Raw genomic sequence first — 19,953 nt, forward strand, 5'->3', positions numbered from 1 at the left:
AACCACTATTTCAGTCTTCATTGACACTAAATATTAGATTATATTCGTTCACAATTGTAAAACATATTAATATGACACTTATGTGTTCCATTGATTTAAGTTTAGATTTTTATTTTGTCTTAATTGTTTAGCCATATAATATATTTGATAATTGCTAATTTACTACGATTTATACTTATTTCAATTATATACTTTTAAATATCTAGATATGCAGTAAAAACGTAATTTTTTTATTGACTACTCTCATTGGTCAAAGGTTTATTCATAAGTGGCTTTGCATTGAAATCCATCAATATGGTGTTCAATGCTTCGTTTCAGAATGTTGTAGTAGTTACAAGGCATCGAATTCTAAAAAAAACAAAAAAAAAAACCACACAGTTTACTTACCTTTTTTAGTATGTACGTTTTGTTATTCAATATTTTCATAAATTAAAAACAACAGATTTATATATTCAAAAAAATTAAATCTTCAACAAAAAAATCCAAACGAATGTGAAATTAGTCAATAGAATTAGAAATTAGAATGTAAATTAGTGAAAACTAATTATAATATTTTAATATTAATAGTAGAATTAATATTTGCTGGAAATTCTTGACGTTCAATGTGATGAAAAGCATCATTTTGATCGTTTTAAATATAAATCGGTCTAATTTTCAAGTGTATGGCAAAATAATTATTTTTGAAGTAAATGATAACATTCAAAAAGATATAAAAATGGCTTATTTCGAACGTTTTGTCATCCTAGCTTTAAGTTTAATTATTCATTGTTGCATATGTGAATTAATAATTGTACAAACATTCGAAGATTGATTTTTAAAAATAAAATATAGGTTTGGTGAATATAATCATACAATTTTGCGATGATAAGTTAGGATTAGGCTAGGATATATTAAATTTATTATATGCCAGGATTATGTTATTAATAAGGAAATATCCCATTTTACTAATTAAATATAATTTGAAAAAGTTGATTGTTATAATTTTGTCCCCCTTTTAGTTATTATTATTCTTAATAATTTAGCTATATCCAATACCTCCACAATTTTCCGGTGTTGGACCATACATAACAGAAGAAGAACTATAACAACGAATACTGTAATAATAAGGTCCTAGTCCAACTTTGATATTAACTGGATAAAAATAATACTAATTAAAAGTAGAGCAAATCGCAAATTGTTTTTAGCAACTAAAGCTAGATATTAATTGAAAGTGAGATACAATAGTTATATTCAAAAGTTGTAGAATGATATAGATCTTTCGATCAAATAAGCTATATCTACCTATAACTGTATTACTTTGATGAGAAATATCCATTTTGTTTGTAAAATATATGTAGGGTAAACCCATGCGATACACACTTATAAATAGAGAATTTAATTTTAGAAGAATATCATTGATGTTCTAATTATTTTTATTTGTTCAATTAATACTCAAAAAATTGTATTATTATTTTGATATATTTCAATTAAATAACTTATAATTAGCTCCAATATTTCCAATAGAAATCTACATAAGTTAAAAAGTCACTTATATTTTTTAAAACACATGGTCACTTAACAGTTTCTAATAATTGTTTATATTTAATAGAACAATGCACTGCAGAAAAAAATATGGAAAAAGAGGAGCATATTATCTTCGTGAGTTGAAAATAATACTCCACTTGTTTACAAAAGGCAAAATAGTACTATAGAAATCGGGTGTGTGTGTTGATGTGTTGAATATGTATAACTGTTATTATTTACAGTACAGCACGAATTTAAACTTATAAATTGAGTTTATATTTGTAATAGAGATTATTCAGTAGTGATTCGTGCGTAATAGGCATTAAGGACACTTAAGGACTTTTATCAAGGAAAAGTTTACTTACAGTAGAAATTGAAGCAGAGGTGACTTTAGGAGGATTGAACACAAGAGTTTCAATAAAGAAGCTGTGGTTGGAGGAACTTTCTTTGTTCCTCATTGTATTTTTGTTTGTATAACTCATCAGTTCAATAATATAAATATAGAATGATTTGATAAAAAATAAAATGAATATTTATTTGCAATAGCAGAATAGAATATGCATTGCAGACAAAACTATCGAGAAAAAGAGAGGCGCATTATTTTTAAGAATCTATAATCATCTTCCACTTGTTTTCCAATACCAAAAGAGACTCAAAAGCAATAAAGAAATCACTAATCACTGGTGAAGCTTAAAGTGTCCAGGTATCCATACATAATATACATCATAATCTCCTTAAATGAAGAGGCAGTTGATGGAGGATGATAACTCTGTCTGTTCCTCACTGGATTTTTCAGTCAATTATTCTGTTGTTTTGGTGAACTCTATAGTATATATATGTAGAAGTATACGATGATTCCGTAGAAGATCTGGAGGAATTTATGTATTCTTGAGAATAGAGGCAATGATTCACGAGGTCAAAAGTCCCTATCACAGACCTTGATATGAAGGGACAACTACCCAATGAATGATCCTTCCATTATAGGAGATGGGATCCACCGAGTAAAGCACAAAGAGACAAGATCCCTTAATTGAACAGGCCATTAAATTGAAGAGTATCAGAACGTGTAGATTAGATATCCAAGTGGAAAAATAAGAATTTTTAGGAATAGGAAGGAGGGGTGTGTGGATGCGGATCCATATATTCTAATGCTTTGTACGAAAGATCCATCCAAATCACTATGAATTAAATGTCAATTAATGTACCTCATCTTTTCTACCATCTGTAGGTTTCGTGAATCAAAAATAAGTTTTAAGCCCCCATTTATATAGTCCCTGGATCATAGAGATAAAATAAAACCCAAGCAATGAGTTCGATAGTATTAGAACAGTTTTAGAAATTTTGATGTCTTGAAAATAAAGGTTGAAGGTTAATAATGAAATGTAACAAATAAACAAATATAAATGAGAAAAAAAATAAAAAAACTCAGAATATATTAATAGTTAATATTACCTTTAATATACTCAGGCTTGTGAGCGATCAGGAAAGAAATTGCGATCAGAAATTCACTAAGATATAACGATAAGGGCTATTTACGATCTGTTCAATTTAATTGCGATCATATTCAAATATACATTTCCTTAAACCTATGTATGTACCTTTTTAACTAAAATAAATAATTTATATACCTTATACAATATTTTACTATAATAAAATAAAAAATATATGTAGAAAAAAAAGCTAAAATATAGTCTCCCAGCGAATAATATAATATCTACATAATTAAATAATTTTTCTTCTAGCTCTTTATTTGACATGAACAGGAGTTGCTTCTCAAAGTTATCGTCTCTCAGCTTCCGTTTAGTCCTCCTTAAGATCTGTTTTGCCTGGGGAACAAACGCTCGCTGCCATTCAGGTATCTTTCCACTTCCTGCTGGGCCGTATCCATCTTTTTGGGACGTTTGGTGAAGAAATTACTCTCTTTCTGCACATCCTGAAACAGCTGGCTGGATGGCTGATCTTCAAATAAGGTGGTCTCCTCAAGAAGGAACGTTTTTGCTTTTTATTGAGTCTCCTCAGTAAGAAAGGCTTCTTTGAATTGAGGGAGATAAGCTGATATGTAATAATGTACAAATTGATCGGATCACAATTTTTTTGCTATTACTGTTGCGATATAGCGATATAAAGATCAGGACCGATTGCGATACTGCGATCAACGATATAATATGGTCATATCGCAATTAATCGCCGATCAGAAAAAAACTCCGATCAACAAGCCTGAATATACTAATTAAAGACAATACAGCATTAAATTTGTATATTTCCTTTAATAAGTAGTACAATATTTCTTATCATAATAAGATATAACGATAAGTTAATCGAATTTCTCATTAATACAAAGAGCATTTCCCCGAAATTGCATTCTTCTTTGATATTATATTTATTAAGTATTCCACCTCCATTTGGTGAATATTGGCTGCAGGAAATAAAAATTGTTTGTTTTCCAAATTAATAATTAATTTCCGTAAGATATGATTTTCAAAATTTATTTATAGAAATTGCTTATAAATATAACTATTATGTATTAACTAACATTTCTGAGGGTGTAGAGAGGCCACCTGTATTACACATTTTAAGGAATTCAGTAGAGTAGGTTTCCTGATATTTTAAGAATAAGTTTAATCGGACCTTACTTTTTCAATTCCTTTATCTGATTTACACTCTCCTTGAGATTTGGTGTCAACTTATTCGAACATAATACATTCCTTGTTTTTTCATAAACTAGATTACATGTTTGACATCATGGGACCATACAACGTTCTGGCATATTTATAAAAATTAAAGTCTAAAGTTTAATAAATGTTAAAAGTAAAATAGTTGTTAAAAATAGTAATATATTAACTTAAACATTTATAGTACATATGTAACTTTATTCAAGGTAGTAAGTATGCATATTAAGATATAGAAAATGTATGTAGTTTGCAAAAAAATATTTCTCTTGTTCCTATACTTCTCTTGTCCAATCCATGGCCCATAGACCATACAATAATAGAAAACCTAGTTTTATATGTGCAAACGTATTAATCCAAAACATGGTCATAGTTTAGAACCTTTATTTGATTTAAGAGACTTAAATTGGCCCGAGATTGACTTTAAAAAAAAATCTATCAATTTATCGTGACAATCAACAGTACAATTTTCATAGCCTCCAAATGATTAATTTAAAAATATGGTTAATTGAAACTGACGATAGTTTTTTGAAAAATAAAAATGTAATCCACACTTAATATTAAGAAAAATCATTTTAGATAGCTTTCGTATTAACAGGCCATTGCTTAAATCTTGTTATTTTTATATCTCCCCCTTTTGGATGTAGCTGTAAGACTGGTCCATCTTGATTAGTAGTACAATCAAGATTGTAAAATATTTCATTCTTTTAACATATTTTAACCCTCTTTTAAGAGGAATACAGTAACGGTTATAAATATTAAAGACAACAGCATTCCATCCCCGCCACAAGATTCAAATTTGACTACCGCAAAGTTTAGCATGTAGAATGTAGACACATCTTTTTAGAAGTATCTACTAAAACATCTTTAAGACTCTTCCTTAGCCACAGTTATCCCTACTGCGATATGCATTGGAAGGGGGGATATAACAGGAAGATCATTAAATATTATTGTATCTTTAATAGTAGAACACAATTGAGTCAACACCACAACTTGAATTGATCAATTCTCATTAAATATTATCTCCTTATTATCACTCCCGTGGTTCAAGTATGTTATAACACGTTGCATTTATAATTTGCTATTTCCAGCACCATCATATCTGTAAATATATGATACATTGTAGGCATATATTGTACATAATATTCTACACATTTTTATTACTTCATCTGAACGATAAAAATAATCTTTATAATGAACAACTGTCGCTCTTCTACATACTTTTTGAATATAAATCTTTGAATTCTAAAGAAACATAATTTTATTATACATATTTTTTAAATTACAACATCTTAATGTAATAATGAAATCGTATTGTAAAAATGTTACATTTTTACATTGCTGATAAGGTAGATATTATAATATAAAAACCACTTTTAAAAAAGAATCACAATTATACATATTATTTTTACATAATCGTAAAGAGGTTTCGTTATTATTCTTTTAAGATAAAGTCCACAAATATTATTCGTTTTTTTCTTCTTCTTTACTTTAAGTCTTACAATTAGTAGCCCAGAGAAATTTATAGATGTGTATATATAATGAGCATTCAATAAACTAATAGAGCATAAGATTCCCATTGGGTTTACTGCTCTCCATAACTTGGCGTCGAAGTGGATCACGTTTTTTTCGTTTGGATTTCAAAATGAAAAAAATAATTATATTAATGATGAAGAGACCCGCTCCCACAACAACGAACCAAAAGGAATGCCCAAGAAAGGAAAGTCCTTCTGATGACCAACCCCCTTTTATCGTGTCCTCCCGTATAAGGACATTGGTTTTGAGACGCACAGAGAATTGAGCAACCCAAGTAGCAATCCCTGTAAGGGAGCAGATTGCAGCCAGGGAATTAAGAGCAATTAAGCCTGTAAAAATATTAAATAAGATAGACACATTAACAAAATTGGTAGGTATGAAGGTGAAGATGAATAAATTATGCATAAATATTTGTTTAAATATGTACATGTGAATTAAAACGTGTATAAAAATAGAATATTCTGGTAATATTCATTTATTTAATACATATAAATAAATGAATGTCGTACATTATGTATCATGAATTAATTAGGAACCTTTTTGGAAAGACAATGATCAAATTGTATACCTAATATCTTCGTACCATGTACACAATGTGAAACTTTACCGCACTTAATTTTTCCTACAAGTAACAACACAAATAATAGTACATGTACCGTTAACACGTTGATATTACTTGTTATATAACGCAACCTTTCCTCCGAAAAGAAACAGAAAAAACCCCCAAAATCAGTTGGTAGTTAGCCAATTCTTTCTTCGAATTATGGAATTAGGACTCAATAATTGCTAAGAATTGTTCACATCTCATTCTAATTCAACCAATCAACGTTCAAAACACTGATTAGGAGAAAAACAAGCAGATTCCTTAAGAGCTAACCCACAATACGTTGTATATTTTTGTGTCAGCGAGCGAACACCGTGCTAAAAAAACGAAGAATACACCTAATAACATAACAATTTACCAGGAAAATGACAGACGGCTTCTCTGGGATCGGAAGCTGTATTTAGAAGCGATAGAATAACAGTGAGTCCTCCGAAGAAAATACCACCAATAAGCATAGCCACTGTTGTCACATAGAGATCTCTATTCATAAACTTTTGTTCATGAAACATGATATCCGAAATATCCATAGGATAATTCCTTTCTCCAAAGCCATGGTTTAACTGACGCGCTCCTTTAAAAAGTCCAAAATGAACATAGCCATAGGCCTTTACATTTGCTTCTCTATAGACCTTTGATTCTACCCAATTGTCTGTCCCTAGACTTGCACCAAGAAGGGAAATGGCCAAGCAGGAACTCAGGAATGTTGAGAAAATTATGGTTTTTTCACGAACGTTCATATTTTATTTTTGGTACTTTCGTCTTGTTGAAGAAAATGAAAGTACTTTTTTTAACCTTGGAGAGTCCTCATCCTGATGATTCAGGTTATTTGCACTGTAATTCTAATAACATGGAAACTAAATCTTCCTGATCCTGATAGTAAAACACTCCCGTAAAAGGAAAGGAAGTTTCAAACGAAGAGATTCACAGTAACTACCTTACTTACAGCCATAAAAAAATATCTTTTTCTACCTAAGGTAATACGTTCATTAAAAAAGATAAGGGAGTGCGCGTACCCGGTGTAACTTGTTAGCAATGAACATAGAAAAAATATTTTAATTTATATAACCTAAAAAAACCTCATATTTCAATCACATATTATTATTAGAACAAAGAAAATGCATAGATCAGGTCCATTGACAAGAAATTATTGAAAGTACATATTACATTTATGTATATACATACAATAAACTATACTATGGATAAAAGTGAATTCCACAATCAAATTACGATAATACAAAGACAGAAGGGTTCAAAGGAACTTTTCGTGAGAAGGAGGGCCTTGAGTTGACGCCACACTCAACCTGGATGGGATTTTTAATTCCCTTTCCCCCTCCTATTCTTTTTTCTTCTTTTCTTGATGACTGAGTACGGTGTTACCTTGCTAACAAAAAATATACAGAGTATTATATTCTCAGCTGTTGAAGTTTCTACTTCTTTTCCTCTCGTCAGTGTTCTGAACATAGATTGGTTGGATTGAAATTAGCTCATTATAAGTTAAGCTTATCACGTCGTTACCTTCATTGTATCGTTCAACTTTTCCTTTGAAAAGATACTAAAAAATGTCCAAAATCAGTTGATAGTTTGCCAATTCTTCATTTCAACTATGGAATTATTATTCTATGATTGTGGATATAATTTTTCACAGCTTAAAAGAGCTAATTATAATTCAATCATTCATCGTTTGGATCGGATCTAGGTAGCTCAACTGAGGAAAATTTGTCTTGGGAAAGTTAGCCGTGGGATTGCTTGCCATGGGATGAATTGTCTTATTTTATTTAATGTAAATAATATAATCTAACTTATGTAATGACTAATTAATTTGAACCAGGTACAAAATAGGTAATATTAATTATTAATAATAAATATACGATAAAATATAAATAATTAAAAAAACACGACATCAATTCGAATGGAAAAAGTGATAATCACTTGAGCATCTGTTATCAATTAGCATGAGACTGTAGACATGATAGATTATTCATATTGAAAAATACTTATGAACTAGCATAACATAAGGCAAGAGCAGGTATTTCCACCTCTTTCAGAGTCAGGATTTCTCAAAAAAGGCGGCAGTTGCATGTGGTGAGGCACTCAAGGATCGGGTCGTAGAAGAGTACGAGGAAATGAGAGATGTAACCGAGAAAAACTGTAATCAACGACAAACTTTCCAATGAAATTTTCCGAAGACTATATTTTTTTTAAATTTCATGTTTCAGAGACAAAATAGGTAATAAAATTATTATAATAGGAAAGAAAAAAAAGAAAAAATTGAACAGGGCAACGATTCGAAACGAAGAATTGCTAATCACTTCTCCGTTAGTAATTATCATTACACATGATGGATTATTCTTACTAGAAAAAACTCATGGACTAACAAACAAGCATAATATGAGGCAAGAACATAATTCCATCATTATTCCAACAGAAAACAAACATTTAATGCATTTTATAATAATACATATTGAATATTTTGATTTCAACCAAATACTTTATAATAATAACGTATAAAGTTTATTTGTTTATATACTAAGGTGAAATATCTTTGAGGCAAAATTACCAAACACCATATGTTGCCCCTTCCAAAAAGAATTAAATAAAATTTTTCAAAAAAAGTGTTGACAATTATAAAGTTACATTATTTCAAAATTGTTAAAGATTTGTCAAAAAAACAAAAATCCTAGTAACATCTCTGATTATTTCGGCAATTTTATTTTCTTAACACTTATGGCAAATATTTCTCAAAAAGCTGTTAGATCGTGTAAATCGTTCCAAAACCTTGGTCTTGTCTGTCTCCTCGGAAATAGAAGAATCTCATTAGGAATTGGGATTGAATAGAAAATCACAACGGAACATCACCATAAAACTTAAAACACTTGATGAGATTCAGTGATAAAAACCAAAGCGACTCGATAAAATATTATGAAGTTGACTTGGGATTTTTCGAATTTAAAATTAAATTACCATTTGAGTTAAATCGAAAAATCATAGAGATCAAATGGATTCGAACCGAAGCGATAATTGTTTGAATCAACACAACACAAGATATGAATGTAATATTTAAGAATATCACTCTTGTACGTCCATCATGTCGATGATACATAACTAAATTATATTTACATGAGTAGAGTGTTCAAGGACATTTGCATAGGGCGTAGAAGAAGAAATGTTATTAAATTTTCTAAAATTAGCTAATAAAAATTAACATGACCATTTCGACACAGTTGATATTTAACCCTACGATATCATATTGTTGTAACAGATGGCAGGCTTCTTAACACAGGTTTTTTTAAGGAACTCAATTTTGTGTAATACGAGTTTTTTAGGGGGACAACGAATTACCATTGTCTCATAGAGATAAAAAGTTTTACTTTGGGTGCTGTTATCTCATAATGTCATGTCAGCTGTTGTGTAGGGAAATTTAGGTGTTGTTTTTTTTACTTTTGTAATATTGTAAGATTTTAAAGTTAATAAATGTGCACATAATAAAGTTCATCCTGCAACAGGACACATTAAATCATGCGACAACAGCGCACTCAACCAATCTATAGTTAGTGATGAAAATGGGTTGTATTTTTTAGTTTCCCCGCTTTTTTTGAGTTGAGGAGTGAATTTTCTTTTCCTAAGCTACTGTCATTATCAATTCCTGAGGGGTGAACTTCCTTTTCTACTAAATTAAATTAGGTTGAAAACCTGATTGGACATTTATGTGTGCTCACAGATTCCCTTCTCGAAGATTTGTTGCAGAGTTATAATTTTGAGTCCTTGTTGGACTCAGAGTAGAATTGGGGATCCACATTGGAATGATTCGTGTCTATGTTCTTGTTTATTTACTTATCTCCCCCCTTATCAAAACTGTTTGTTGCCGATGTAATGACAACATTATTGTTACCCTCCTCCAAAAAATTATTCTAATTGTCATGTTATCCATTTTATTTTCGTTATATTTAATTTTAACCTGCCGAAAAAGCTTCTGATTAGCACCACTGATGATCATTGATCAGTATCGGCTTACCCGTTAGACTCACGAGTAGTACTGTGACATAGGTTAATATACAATTGTGCAACTGTAATTATAACAAAGAGTTCACATTTTTGTTAGGAAAAAAGCTATGTTTAGAAATTAGAAAAGGAAAAATAGTTATTGCGTTTGTTCTTTCTTCTTTTTCGCTCATTACTTAATAAGTTGTCGTTTCGTTGTTAAATTCTCCCTCTGAAGTGAGGATTCTCCCTTATCCCTTATATAGTGTTATTTGTTTTAAAAATGCATATTAAAATGAATTTAAGCATCATTACGGTATTTTCCCTTCTGTAATACTTATTAAATGTAGTAGGTACGACTCTTTATAGCAGTAATTCATTTTTTCCACCCAAAATTATATAACCAGTAGTTGATAGTAACAAGTTTCTGAATTCAGTAGTACCTGTCTCGCTAACACCTTCTACTAACACTCTTTTCTTCATTACAAAGATGTCAACTCTACTTGGTATACTCTAACCAAGGTAACTTAAAATACAATGTATGGCAATAACATACATTGGGGCAGTCCTCCTTTTCGAATTGTTGTACCATAGCGATTAATGGTCAAGCTAAATAGAAGAATTGTTTTTTTGACGTCAGAGCCGATTTGAAAAATGTATTTACTATTTATATAAATATTATATTTTAATAGTATTCATAGTAATTAGATAAAATTATTATTATTAAAATTTCCTATACTAGTGTGTCGTGATGGAGTTCCGCAATGAATCTTGAATCTCTGTGGTTGCCAATTGTGACTCACCTAATAATGTGGAAATTGGTAGATTGAATAAAAAGGACTGGTACTCAAATCTCTCTCCTCAAAAGGTTACAAATACATTCAGTCAAGGGTCCTTCTTCTGGCTCCTTGTGTATCAACTATAAAAAGGTGGATTTGAAATTTTAAAACAATCAATAATTATCGAAATTGTGTCTCGACAATTTAAATCCGAATTAGAATCATAAAGTAGTATTTTATCTTTTACCCATTTTATTTGATATAAATTATCGTTATAATTTATTGATTGTTGATGACGTTTTGGTTTGAAATGCTTAAATTAAATATGATGGGATACTGGTGAAAAATATTGAATTCCTAATATTTTGCAGCTAAATCAAGGTATATATTTTCAGACTTTTTAGTCATAATATCTTAAGACAGATTAACAGCAAAGTCACCGTAGTCCTAAGATCTCAGAAACTATTGTATAAATTAAATAACGCTACTGATACTTTTTTTTGTATTCCACAAGTTAATTTATATGATAATGTATAATCGTGCTTGGAGCTATGTCCAGCTTATATATCCATGACGATGTCAACAGATAAGAAGTTCAATTTTAGAACTCTCGGGACTCATAGAGCATTATTGTGATACAATCCTCGACTCCTAAGAATTTACATAACCAACAGCACAGTTATCATTTCATGAAATATATGGAAAAAGATGAAGAAACAGTACCCAACTTTTACATTTATAATAATTTATTTTGTGTACACTTTTGTTTATATTTGACATTCCAATCAGTTTTTTCTATGTATATAATTGAAGGCCTTTAGTTTAATAAACCTGTATAGGATATACCCTCAAGAGACGAATGAGCTAGTTGAGGAACTCTCATTCGGCATCGTTCAAGAGTATCGGGACTTCGAAGAATAGACTCCAAAGAACCTTTGTCTCTGGCTCTTCAGCAGTTGGAAACAAAGTTAATCTTAAAAAAAAGACAAAAAACAATTTGAAAAATTGCATTTTACTTATTAAAAGAATGATTTCGAAGGTTATTATAACAATATTCGACACTAGATAGGTCAAATAAGATAATATTATGTTTCCTTGGACTTTTTAAACCTTTTTTATCTAATAATACATTCCTCCGTTTCAAAAAAAGTAAAATAAAAAAATAAACCCATATGTCTCAGTATTATTTTAATATATTTACTCAAAAATCATTTCATATGTTTGCAGAATGAATTTGGCTCTTTATATCTTGAAATCTTTAACTAACAAATTCAACATTGTTAGAGAATTTATCTAGAAAGTTGTTAAGTTTGTTTAAAAACTGAAAAGCATTTTAGTCTTAATTATTATATCGATGAATTTAGTAGTATATCGGCAATGACGTCACTCTCCATCGACAAAAGAAAAAAAGGAAAACGCATGGTGGAAGAGAAACATCAGTCCAAATAAGCGTAATTGATATACCTTGTATTTAAGTTACCTTGGCTCTAAGCAGATATTGTCATAAGTTAGTAAAAATATTCTCAAAATCGGTAGCAGTGTTGTATATCCTGTCTGGATAGGATGTAGAATAGTCATTGGAATTGGAAATTGTTTCTAGAATCGTCACCAGGTTTTTTTGGGGGATTTTTCCATTCCTACTAAATACAAAAACTCCTTATCCTAATGCATTACCATGATCTGAATGAACAAGTAGATATAGATATATTTATTTAATTAACATTGTCATGTCTTTCAGATCCTCACTTACTTCTTCTACTCAAAAAAAAAAAAAAAAGATATAGGAAGACTATAGGTACATGTAATAAGGTTTATGTTTAATGCAATGGCAATAATAGTTATTAATGATATTTCAACAAAGACCAAGGCCACGGGACTCACTCTCTGGTTACATACATACAACTTACATGTGAGAATGATGATGACATGCAAGGTGAGTGGTTACGAGAACAGAAAAAAATATTTATGAATATAATGTTAATATGTAAATAAGAAAGAATGGAATATCATGAAGACTAATGAAGAACGGTATTTTTAATCAAATAAAATTGTGTGAAAGGAATTTTCATTTATTTCCTAATTTAACAAAGTTGAAATAAAACCTCAATACATATCATACATAAATATATGCATATTTAATATTATGTTATGCGTGTAATGACTAATGATAGATCATTAAGTATTGATGAAGATTGATTTGAATTATTTTTTATGATATCCTTTTAGATGAAATAAAAAAGGGATTTGAAATGGTTTCAATGGTAATAAAAAGATATTTGTCTTTTTCCTCTCATGGATATATCTTTATTGTAAGAGACATACATATTATATAATGTATATTCTTACAAGTCCATTCGCAGTTTAATTCCAAGTACTAAAGGATTCAGTGGAAAGAGAGGCAGACAAAAAATCTACAACAACAACAAACATATAAGGGAAACAAATAAGTCTTCATCTAAAGGAAGCTTTCCCAAACTTTTTCAGGGTGGCTCCCCTTGGCTTCAATTTAAACTTACAGTGCCCCCTCCCCCATAATCACATAAGTTTTTCTTCCAAAATGATAATAATGGGATGCCTGTATTTGACCTTTCTACTAAATAAGATGATGGAAAAACAATAAAATATATTTTCACCATCTTTCATATTACTAGATAGACGTCACGTGCTTTTTTTCCTACCCAAAAATCTTGGTATGATATCTTTAACTTTGGATATTTGGCCCAATGTTCTTGGGTAAATTGAATGAGTTTGCCCGCACGTCACACTTTCTCTTTCTTTCTCTAAATTGGAGACAACGACAACAGATAGTCTTAAATCAATTATTGCGGTCTTTAAATAGAAATGAAATAACTTTGAAATGAAGAATATATTATTGGAGTTGAAGGAGAGGAATATCGACTCAATCGATCATAATTACTCGAATAATTTTCCACGTAAAATTAGAAAATCATTAGAGTTTGTACTGTATATTTCTATCTATGTATGTTTATATTAATTTTCTGTTATAGGAGTTATTGGATTTGATGATATAGAAGTTCCTTTTCATGATGCCAATTACATTCATCCTGTAATTATACTGTAATGGTTTATGGTATATACTAGAAAAAGTTGTAGTGCTTTACTTAATTAGATGTGATCTCCTGATGCCTCATCCCTCATTCCACGAATAACCTCATCCATATTATGTGACCTTATATTTACTTTCATGATCACCCAAAGTGCTAAATGTCCGAATATCTCGAGAAAGTATGACGTGCGGGCAAACTTATACAATGTACTCGTCGTTCTTGATTAAAAATAATTCTTGCTCTACTCTTTTGTTTCCTCACTACTGACTTCAAAGAGTAGATGAACAACCCAGTCTGGTACTATTAGCTATAAAAATCCTGATATAATTCAGACATGTATCCTTTCAACTCTTCCAGGAAATGACAATACACTTGAAGGTGATAATATCAGGTGTTATTTTCTTTATCCAATTCACACCGGCTTGAAAACTGTTAAAGTTCTTTGGGGGCTATATTTCGTTTCAATAACTTACTCTTACATAGAAAGATGGAGATAAAGGATTTAACTTAGAAATGATTGGTATAATTTCCTTGCAATTGAAAATTAATTTTGTGAATATATCTGAGGAATATTGTAGGAATAAACATTAAAACTGTTAATGATCATCAATGTCAATACTTGAATTGAAGGTATGTGCCTGGGTCTTCTTTACTGCTGTGGTAACAGTATGAATTGATTTGGGAAGTCGACCACACATATTTTTATCATACCAGATTCTGCCATTTTTTACGATATATTGATTAAATTTTCCAGTTAAAATGAATAAAACGTCATTATATCTAAACTACTTTCTTCCCAAACATTCTTCAAATTTTTCCATGTTCATTTCCGGTTTATTTTATTTATGTAAACAATAAGACATATTTTATACATCACAAAATACACCCCTATCATAGATAGGCATATTATTATCCATTCAAGTAGTTACGACAACTAAATACCAATTGCATAAAAAAACTATTTTTCCTTGACCCGCACCAGGGATTCTCATTTCTTTTGTTTTATCCCTAAAGAAACATAAGGAAAAAAATTGTAGATAATTTTATTATCATTATGGTTCTCAAGGTCGATTTATGTTTAAAGAAGGATTGATTTAGTTGAAATATCATGATCTGAGGCATTGATTTGGCACAATGACGTCCCAGTTAAATAAACAATTGCAGCTGTTTTTTCTTTTTTTTATCATTCTATTACAAGTAACTTAATTCTAATCAATCATACATATGAATCCCCAATATAATTAAGATGAAAGTTTGAGTCTTGAATGCAAATTGATCAGTGAAATAAGATCTTATTAATGGCATTACCCCCACTACGTTAAAAATTACGCATTGTACTTTTTTGTTAGCTGATGATTTTTTTTGTTCTTTTCCCTTATCAGTGTTTTGAAATTTGATCTGATCAACTCGACTTAATTTTTTGGTAATTTATAATTCCTCTCACTGTTAAAGTAAAAAATGAAGTATTTGAACTTTAAAAATAAAAATTGAAACACAATAAAAATGTTGAGAAATGACAATTGACCATCTTAAGGACTCCATTAATTTGTGTTCTTTTTAGCCAGGGTTTGATAATTGATTACATAGAGAATATAATTGAGAAATGGACCAACAATTCAACATTATACTGGATAAAAAAATACTATATTGATTTCTTAATCTCTTGACTCCTGAGGTCGACTTAGTTATATTTCACTTTGGATGGAAATTTTCTACTATTCACTAAAATATAATTAAATAATATGAAGTTTGGTGGCCAATTACCAAATAATTTTGAGTATTTATTGAAGAAAAGTTGTAGGTAGAAATTTTTTATTTTTTGTGGATAAATTTTGATTAAATTCCAAGAAAGAAGGTAGAAAGAAGGCAGAAAGGAGGCCTCCCAGATTTAGAGGAGGAATGTTTGATCTATATTTTTTTGTTAATATTATTTTTACTGTAAAGGTTATCCAAACAAGTCTTCATTCATAGAGGGAACGATGTAAATATGAGTTTGGAAGTAAACGTATCTTTTTATATGGCTTGGCTCTTATACACAAATTTACATACTTGAATATTTTGGTTAATAAACAAATAATATCCTGCATAATTATAATCAATATAGGTCACATATTATTTACGTTGTTATGAGTAAGTCTACCAATTTTTTTGCAAATAACTATGCGTAGCAAATTATGTACTCATCTAGTATTCCATATTCGATAAGTGGGATTTTTCTTTGGAAACATAATTGCTTTGGTTTATTTGAGAACTGCGTTTTATAATATTTTCATCAAAATATGTTAATAAAGTAAGTTTTATTTGTTCAATCTTGTTTTTCTAATAAACAAAATTTGATTATGTTTTTAAAGAAAGTGTTGAGTCAGGGGAAAATACGTTATTTTTGTTTGTGTTTTCAGCTGTTGCCTCTAATAATAATAATATTAACATTCTTTATTTTGAAATAATGTAGTAGTATACGAATTCATAAAATGAATTATAAAAATAAAAATTGACAAACAGATAATTTCTAGAACATTTCTGCAGACATTAAAAAATAAAAATGACCATGCATAGTGTTCATGTCCTTATTGGAGAAATATATGGATATTTCAAGAAATTAGGATTTTAGGGTGGGACAGGACACTCCTCGGGAAGATTATACAATAACACTTCATTTTCCCAAATCAGGTTGCGTTAGATACCGATTTTTAGAATAAGTAGCCTATTAGACGAGATGAATATATTCTTTAATGAATCAGTTATTCCACAAACATAAAAAAAAAAATACTATGATATTTCATCAGTTGTCGATACACTACTAATCCTAGGAACATTCGTTTTTCCCTTCCTTTTTTTGACCAACTAAAGGCGATTTGTCTTTAAAATTATAAAATTTAAGAGGTAATTAAATAAAAACAATCTTTTAATGAATTCCCTTAGAAATGAAAATAAATATATTTATTAATTAATATTCTGATGAGATAAAATTAATTAATATATTTAAAAAAATATAGTAACTCCTAAACGGTGGGTTTACTGATGTTACACGACTACACGATTGTTTAAATTCAATTCCTTTGTTCATTTCAACTATTTTACCCTAAAAAATTATATCTATTTTACTTTTATCTAAACAACATCTTTCACTATTAAAAGTATTTATAAAAATACATACCCATACTTAACAAAGCAATAAACTAATACTCTAAACCAAGGCCAGTACAACTGACATCAAACTGGAATCCTTCTGTACACTTCACCAGATTTGAACCCGTTGGACTTTGCTGTGTGGGCACTTTGGAGAGGAAGACTAACCAGACATCTCAACCGAACATGGACTCCCTGAAGGCCGCCATTTTGAAAAAGGGGAACAACTTGTCCGTGAAGTTCAACATCAACTCCTGCAAGGCTTTCTGCCGACGTGTAGAAGCTGTGATTGTTCCTTAGGGTAGCCATATTGAGTGAACATGTTCACAAAGGTCGTGTCTCAATGTTTTGTTTAAAAAAATTCAAAATTATTAATCAAAAAATAAAATTAATAACATTTATCTAAAATCGGTCATTCAGTCCACGTTTTGCTTCCGAGCACTGTATAAGCTGGACATAGCTCCAAGCACAACCATACATTATTATATAAATTGACTTGTGGAATACATAAAAAAATATTAGTTGGGTTATCTAATTTATACAATGGTTTCTGAGATCTTAGGACCACAGTCGACTTTGGTATTAATCTGTCTCAAGATATGATGGCTTGAAAGTATGAAAATGTATACCTTGATTTAGCTGCAAAATATTATGAATTCAATATTTATCTCCAGTGATATGTAAAAGGATTCTGATGATGAATCGTTGCACGTCATATCATATTTAATTTAAACATATCAAACCAAAACGTCATCAACAATCAATAAATTATAACGATAATTTATATCAAATAAAATGGATAAAAGATAAAATACTACTTTATGATTCTAATTCGGATTTAAATTGTTGAGACATAATTTCGATAATGATTGATTGTTTTAAAATTTCAAATCCACCTTACTATAGTTGATACACAAGGAGCCAGAAGAAGGACACTTGACTGAATGTATTTGTAACCTTTTGAGGAGAGAGATTTGAGTACCAGTCCCGAATAATATCCTTTTTATTCAATCTACCAATTTCTTCTCACTGACTGTCTGGTAAACCACATTATTAGGTGAGTCACAAATGGCAACTACAGAGATTCAAGATTTATTGCGGAACTCCATCACGACACACTATATAAATAGAAGTATAGGAAATTTTAATAAAAATAATTTTATCTAATTACAATGAATACGATTAAAATACAATAGCTATATAAATATTAAATATATTTTTCAAATCGGCTCTGACGTCACAAAGCAATTCTTCTATTTAGCTTTACCAGCAATCGGTACGGTAAAACAATTTGAAAAGGAAGGTATGGTATTGACATACCTTGTATCTCAAGTTACCTTGAGTTTAGTTAGTTGTTTGGAGAAAAGAAAGGCAATTACACTGCAACGTTCTACAAAATATGATTTTGGAAAAGCAACAAAATATAGTTTCACCAGTGTGAGGAAAAAAATGGGAAGAAAAAAATAGGAAAAGTGACCTAGTGGAAAAAATGGCTAGATTCTTTTAAACTGAAATAATAAATAGATCAGCAATTTATTTCTCTTTGCTTATGACCTATAAAATATATATTAAGAAAAAAGGAAAATAAACAAACACCACAACGGTTCAAATGGAAGAAATGGTAATCACTTAATTCTTTCGTTACTCATGGATGGACAAACAAACTTTTACATAATGTAAGGCATGATATTCGTTATGATTCAGGATGTTTCAAAAGAAGAGGTGGTAGGCTGTGGCGTGACAAACTACTTAGAGGATTCGGGGAGGTAGTCAAAGGTCTAGTCGTTGGAGAGTTCGAGGAAAACTTTAAAGTTCCGTACATTTGGATCAATCGGAAATTTCAATCTTCGTCTCTTCATAAGCCTTTTTTTTTTGCCCTATGAGAACGAAACAGGCTGCATTACGTAGTTAACTAAAGGACTCAAATCCTCCAAGTTGTATATCTAAGACTGTGAATTACTACTTCCGATGTATCAAGCCAAGTTATGAAAACTATAACAAGTGACTTATAGGCTAAATTTTTAATTTAGATGTGTTTTTCATATGTTTTGATCAATATTAATTTTTATTGGGTAAAATATTTAACAAATTCTTCCCTTATTCAAAGCGAAAAACCTGGAAAAAACTGGGACATAGATTTATGCCCAGTCACATTGCTAGCTTTCATTTAAATTTTTAAGCATTTTCTGTTTCCTGAACAAGGGTGGTGGGAAATGTTGATTCTTTCTAAAAGCCTGTAAGCACTTGATTGGGGGGTAAGAAACGACAGTTTCATCCCTCACACTGGCTGTTAGTCCTTGAGCAGTCAGTGATAGTGGCACGATCGATGTTCAAGACTACGGGAGGAAAGCTTGGAGGAATATTCCACAATAAACCTCTGACATAATTCGAAAAGTGTTATCGAACTTTGTGATTTATACCACTCACTTATGTAGCATGAAAATACAAATGTAGTGGTTTGGCATTTAGTGTAAATCGTCCACGAATACATGCAACACCATGGAGAACATCTTCAATTAGAAATAATAATGCCGAGGAATCTATCTCCCTAAAAAACTATCGAAAGTATAAGTATTTATTTAAGGTATGTTTTTGTACCTCTGGGCCCAGAGATAACCTGATGGCTTGAATCGCCACTTGCTTGAAATCCAGAATTACAGAGGCCGGATCACGTAGGAAATTAAAAT

The 19,953-nt window shown here is 30.2% G+C and overlaps 1 protein-coding gene and 1 long non-coding RNA gene across 2 annotated transcripts; both read right to left on the minus strand.

The window, feature by feature from the left end:
- Positions 1-5,415: 5,415 nt before the first annotated feature.
- On the minus strand, positions 5,416-7,254 carry LOC121122979 (clarin-3). The gene is made up of 2 exons (XM_040718052.2): positions 6,671-7,254; positions 5,416-6,037 (listed from the first exon to the last, which is right to left on the minus strand). Exons 1-2 carry the CDS (start codon positions 7,047-7,049, stop codon positions 5,730-5,732), a joined length of 687 nt encoding a protein of 228 aa, XP_040573986.1. The 5' UTR covers positions 7,050-7,254; the 3' UTR covers positions 5,416-5,729.
- A 3,866-nt stretch (positions 7,255-11,120) lies between these two features.
- Positions 11,121-18,041, minus strand: LOC139906108 (uncharacterized). The gene is made up of 3 exons (XR_011781380.1): positions 17,295-18,041; positions 12,550-12,709; positions 11,121-11,209 (listed from the first exon to the last, which is right to left on the minus strand). It is a non-coding gene; the product is annotated as an uncharacterized lncRNA (long non-coding RNA).
- Positions 18,042-19,953: the final 1,912 nt, after the last annotated feature.

Source organism: Lepeophtheirus salmonis, chromosome 8, assembly GCF_016086655.4.
Source record: "Lepeophtheirus salmonis chromosome 8, UVic_Lsal_1.4, whole genome shotgun sequence".
Lineage (NCBI taxonomy): Eukaryota > Metazoa > Arthropoda > Copepoda > Siphonostomatoida > Caligidae > Lepeophtheirus > Lepeophtheirus salmonis.